Source organism: Triticum urartu, chromosome 5, assembly GCF_003073215.2.
Source record: "Triticum urartu cultivar G1812 chromosome 5, Tu2.1, whole genome shotgun sequence".
NCBI lineage: Eukaryota > Viridiplantae > Streptophyta > Magnoliopsida > Poales > Poaceae > Triticum > Triticum urartu.
In genome coordinates this window covers 402353532-402359383 of record NC_053026.1, presented here as the reverse complement: position 1 = coordinate 402359383, position 5852 = coordinate 402353532, and the positions used below count along the sequence as shown (strand labels likewise).

The 5852-nt window shown below is 48.9% G+C and overlaps 1 protein-coding gene across 1 annotated transcript; it reads left to right on the top strand.

Annotated features, from left to right (window-relative positions):
* Positions 1-4279: 4279 nt before the first annotated feature.
* On the top strand, positions 4280-5485 carry LOC125507061. The gene is given in 2 exon segments (XM_048671754.1): positions 4280-5143; positions 5225-5485. Coding segments are annotated over 2 exon segments (1125 nt in total).
* The last annotated feature ends 367 nt before the right edge of the window (positions 5486-5852 follow it).

The following is a 5852-nucleotide window of genomic DNA, read 5'->3' as shown; positions in this document are numbered from 1 at the left end:
GCTCGACTTGTTGTTAAGAAGTTTTCCGACAAGTTCAAGGAGTTGACTACGATTAGACTTTCTCACTCGTAGCGATGCTAAGAGTCTGTTGGAATTATATTAGCGATTACTGCATTATTTATGAAATCTTGCAGATAGGATGTCAAAACATTGTTTCCTCGACGATTTTCTTGAGGAAAGGTTGTATGTGATACAACCGGAAGGTTTTGTCAATCCTGAGAGATGCTAATAAGTATGCAAAGCTCCAGCAATCCTTCTAAGGACTGGAGTAGGCATCTCGGAGTTGGAATGTATGCTTTGATGAGATGATCAAAGATTTTGGGTTTATACAAAGTTTATGAGAAACTTGTATTTCCAAAGAAGTGAGTGGGAGCACTATAGAATTTCTGATAAGTATATGTTGACATATTGTTGATCAGAAATGACGTAGAATTTCTGGAAAGCATATAGGGTTATTTGGAAAGTGTTTTTCAATGGAAAGCCTGGATTAAGCTACTTGAACATTGAGCATCAAGATCTATAAGGATAGATCAAAACGCTTAATGGTACTTTCAAATGAGCACATACCTTGACATGATCTTGAAGGTGTTCAAGATGGATCAGTCAAAGAAGGAGTTCTTGCCTGAGTTGTAAGGTATGAAGTTAAGACTTAAAGCTCGACCACGGCAGAATAGAGAGAAAGGACGAAGGTCGTCCCCTATGCTTAAGACATAGGCTCTACAGTATGCTATGCTGTGTACCGCACCTGAAATGTGCCTTGCCATGAGTCAGTCAAGGGGTACAAGAGTGATCTAAGAATGGATCACAGGACAGCGGTCAAAGTTATCCTTAGTAACTAGTGGACTAAGGAATTTTCTCGATTATGGAGGTGGTAAAAGAGTTCGTCGTAAAGGGTTACGCCGATGCAAACTTTGACACTAATCCAGATTATTCTGAGTAGTAAACTGGATTCGTATAGTAGAACAGTTATTTGGAATAGCTCCAAATAGAACGTGGTAGCTGCATCTAGGAGATGCCATAGAGATTTGCGAAGTACATACGGATCTGAAAGATTCAGACCCGTTGACTAAAACCTCTCTCACAAGCAAAACATGATCAAACCCAGAACTCATTGAGTCTTAATCACATGATGATGTGAACTAGTTTAGTGACACTAGTAAACTCTTTGGATGTTGGTCACATGGCGATGTGACCTGTGAGTGTTAATCACATGACGATGTGAACTAGATTATTGACTCTAGTGCAAGTGGGAGACTGTTGGAAATATGCCCTAGAGGCAATAATAAATTGGTTATTATTATATTTCCTTGTTCATGATAATTGTTTATTATCCATGCTAGAATTGTATTGATAGGAAACTCAGATACATGTGTGGATACATAGACAACACCATGTCCCTAGTAAGCCTCTAGTTGACTAGCTCGTTGATCAATAGATGGTTACGGTTTCCTGACCATGGACATTGGATGTCGTTGATAACGGGATCACATCATTAGGAGAATGATGTGATGGACAAGACCCAATCCTAAGCATAGCACAAGATCGTGTAGTTCGTATGCTAAAGCTTTTCTAATGTCAAGTATCATTTCCTTAGACCATGAGATTGTGCAACTCCCGGATACCGTAGGAATGCTTTGGGTGTGCCAAACGTCACAACGTAACTGGGTGGCTATAAAGGTACACTACAGGTATCTCCGAAAGTGTCTGTTGGGTTGGCACGAATCGAGACTGGGATTTGTCACTCCGTGTGACGGAGAGGTATCTCTGGGCCCACTCGGTAGGACATCATCATAATGTGCACAATGTGATCAAGGAGTTGATCACGGGATGATGTGTTATGAAACGAGTAAAGAGACTTGCCGGTAACGAGATTGAACAAGGTATCGGGATACCGACGATCGAATCTCGAGCAAGTATCGTACCGCTAGACAAAGGGAATTGTATACGGGATTGATTAAGTCCTTGACATCGTGGTTCATCCGATGAGATCATCGTGGAACATGTGGGAGCCAACATGGGTATCCAGATCCCGCTGTTGGTTATTGACCGGAGAGTCATCTCGGTCATGTCTGCATCTCTCCCGAACCCGTAGGGTCTACACACTTAAGGTTCGGTGACGCTAGGGTTATAGGGATATTAGTATGCGGTAACCCGAAAGTTGTTCGGAGTCCCGGATGAGATCCCGGACGTCACGAGGAGTTCCGGAATGGTCCGGAGGTAAAGAATTATATATAGGAAGTGCTATTTCGGCCATCGGGACAAGTTTCGGGGTCACCGGTATTGTATCGGGACCACCGAAAGGGTCCCGGGGGTCCACCGGGTGGGGCCACCTGCCCCGGGGGGCCACATGGGCTGTAGGGGGTGCGCCTTGGCCTATATGGGCCAAGGGCACCAGCCCCAAGAGGCCCATGCGCCAAGAGAAGAGGAAAAGGAAGAGTCCTAAAGGGGGAAGGCACCTCCGAGGTGCCTTGGGGAGGAGGGACTCCTCCCTGGCCGCACCCTTCCTTTGGAGGAAGGGCCAAGGCTGCGCCCCCCCTCTCCCTTGGCCCTATATATAGTGGGGGAAAGGGAGGGCAGCAAAACCTAAGCCCTGGCGCCTCCCTCTCCCTCCCATGACACATCTCCCTCCTCCCGCAGCGGTTGGCGAAGCCCTGTTGGAATCCCGCTACTTCCACCACCACGCCGTCGTGCTGCTGGATCTCCATCAACCTCTCCTTCCCCCTTGCTGGATCAAGAAGGAGGAGACGTCGCTGCTCCGTACGTGTGTTGAACGCGGAGGTGCCGTCCGTTCGGCGCTAGGATCATCGGTGATTTGGATCACGACGAGTACGACTCCATCAACCCCGTTCTCTTGAACGCTTCCGCGCGCGATCTACAAGGGTATGTAGATCCACTCCTCCCTCGTTGCTAGATGACTCCATAGATAGATCTTGGTGACACGTAGGAAAATTTTGAATTTATGCTACGTTCCCCAACAAATTACATATCATTAATTTCATCCTCTCCCAAGATTGTGCAACATGCTCATGATCAAGTTGCTTAAAATTCATAATATCGTTTCTAAGAGAGATGATCTTAGCAGGAGGAAAATACTTAGAGATAAAAGCATCTTTGCACTTATTCCATGAATCAATACTATTTTTACGCAAAGACGAAAACCAAACTTTAGCACGATCTCTAAGCAAAAACGGAAATAGCTTAAGTTGAACAATATCATTATCCACATCTTTATTCTTTTGCATATCACACAAATTGTCGGTGTCAAAACCGGCGGATCTCGGGTAGGGGGTCTCGAACTGTGCGTCTAAGGCGGATGGTAACAGGAGGCGGGGGACACGATGTTTTACCCAGGTTCAGGCCCTCTCGATGGAGGTAATACCCTACGTCCTGCTTGATTGGTCTTGATGATATGAGTATTACAAGAGTTGATCAACCACGAGATCGTAGAGGCTAAACCCTAGAAGCTAGCCTATGGTATGATTGTATTTTGTCCTACGGACTAAACCCTCCGGTTTATATAAACACCGAAGGGGGCTAGGGTTACACAAAGTCGGTTACAAGGGAGGAGATCTACATATCCGTATTGCCAAGCTTGCCTTCCACGCCGAAGAGAGTCCCATCTGGACACGGGATGAAGTCTTCAATCTTGTATCTTCATAGTCCAACAGTCCGGCCAAAGGATATAGTCCGGCTGCCCGGAGACCCCCTAATCCAGGACTCCCTCAGTAGCCCCTGAACCAGGCTTCAATGACGATGAGTCCGGCGCGTAGATTTGTGTTCGGCATTGCAAGGCGGGTTCCTCCTCCGAATACTCCGTAGAAAGTTTTGAACACAAGGACAGTGTCCGGCTCTGCAAAACAAGTTCCACATACCACCGTAGAGAGAATAATATTTCCACAAATCTAATCTGCTGACACGTTTAGCAACATGACATCATGCCATGGCCCGGTCATTATTCAAACCGTTTTTCTCAACCAGCTCTGCACATATTGCGAGGCGGTTTTCTTGACACGTCTTGTCGAACCAGAGATTGTGTCCCCTTATCACGGGATTCTCATCAATACGGGTATGGGTAACCCAACCGCACCATCAATTACGGCGTTTGGGGAATAAGCGATTTTTAACAGGTAAGTGGGGAGGCGCATCGCCTCTTCCGCCCTTATAATGGGACAAAGATTCACCCTTTTTACCCATGCCTTCTTCCTCCTTACTTATCCATTCTCAAACACTCGAGCTCCAACGCCCAAGTTCGCGTCTTTCTCGTCAAACCACTCCAAGCATGTCCGGAGCGGGATGCAAGTGGATGGTCTCCTCCGTTACGGAGGAGAACATCAGAAAGCTATGGGAAGCCGGATATCTGGCCGCGGACATCGCGCACCAGCTGCCAGATGCGGGGCAGATCATCCCTATGCCCAAACCCCATGAGAGGGTAGTTTTCCTCACCCACTTGGTCCCCGGACTGAGATTTCCCCTTCACCCGTTTGTCCGCGGGCTCATGTTCTACTATGGGCTGGATTTTCATGATCTGGCCCCCAACTTCATCCTCAACATCTCGGCATTTATCGTCGTGTGCGAGGCCTTCCTCCGCATCAGGCCCCACTTCGGCCTGTGGCTGAAGACCTTCAATGTTAAACCGAAGGTGGTGGTCAGCCAGCAAGCAGAGTGCGGAGGCGCCATGGTGGGCAAAATGCCTAACGTCACCTATCTCGAAGGCTCCTATGTGGAGACCATAAAGGGGTGGCAATCGGGGTGGTTCTACATCACCGAGCCGCGCGACACCAACTGGGTGGCGGCCCCTAAATTTCGATCCGGAATCCCCACGCGGCTCACTTCCTGGAAAGAGAAGGGCCTGTCCTGGGGTACCCCGGTAGAGCTGAACGGACTCCAGACCTGCATCAGGAACATGATGAGCAAGAAAATCAAGCTCGTCAATGTGGTCCAGGTCATGCTCTTCCGCCGGATCCTCCCGTGTCAACCACGGGCATTCAATTTGTGGGAGTTCGACCCGGCCAAGCAACAGACGATGCGAGAGCTCTTCGACACGACGCACAAGGACGTCTGGAAGGTGTTGTTCAAGGGCACCGAGGTACCTCCTCCCCTTACTGAGGACCGCGGACTCAGCGCAAAGTACCATGCCAATCCGGTAAGTTTTTATATCTCACATGATATTTTATTTGCCCCAGTTTAATCATGTGCGGGATCTAAGCTTCCATGCCATTAACAGGACTGGGTAGAGACAGCGGAGCAACTCGGTTGCCCAGCCCCCCTGCCTGAAGATCCTGCAGATGCTCTCCTAACGGAGATGCTGGTTCCGGCGCCTTACGAGGTGCCGGTGAAGAAGGCCTAGAAGAAGGCCACGGGGACCTGAAAGGGTCTTCGGTGCAAGGTTATATCGGACTCATCGTCCGATAACTCCGGAGCGCACTCCTCCCACGAAAACGGGGAGGGGGAAGAGAAAAGTTCTCCCCCCATCCAGGGGAGATAAGAAAAGGAAAGCCGCCCCATCCAGGGAGGCCGAAGGGTCCAAGAAGGGAAGGACCCTCCTTCCGGACTGCTCCACGACGGCCGCCTACAGCGACGACGAGTGGTTACCCAGGGACAAGCCCCTGGCGAAGTCGTAAGTATCCGGATACCATAGTAATTCATGGTATGTTTTATTGCACTGCTTCTCCTTATACCGAATATGATTATGTAGTCCGTCCCGAGCCCGTCTCGACGTATCTTCGTCGGACGGTTCTTTGGACTCGTCGGATATGAATAGCGATTCACTTCCGACCGCTTCCACCCCTTGCCCTACGGACAACATCGAGGTGTTGTCTCAAAAGGCACCGAGCCGAGGGGAGGTAGTCCTG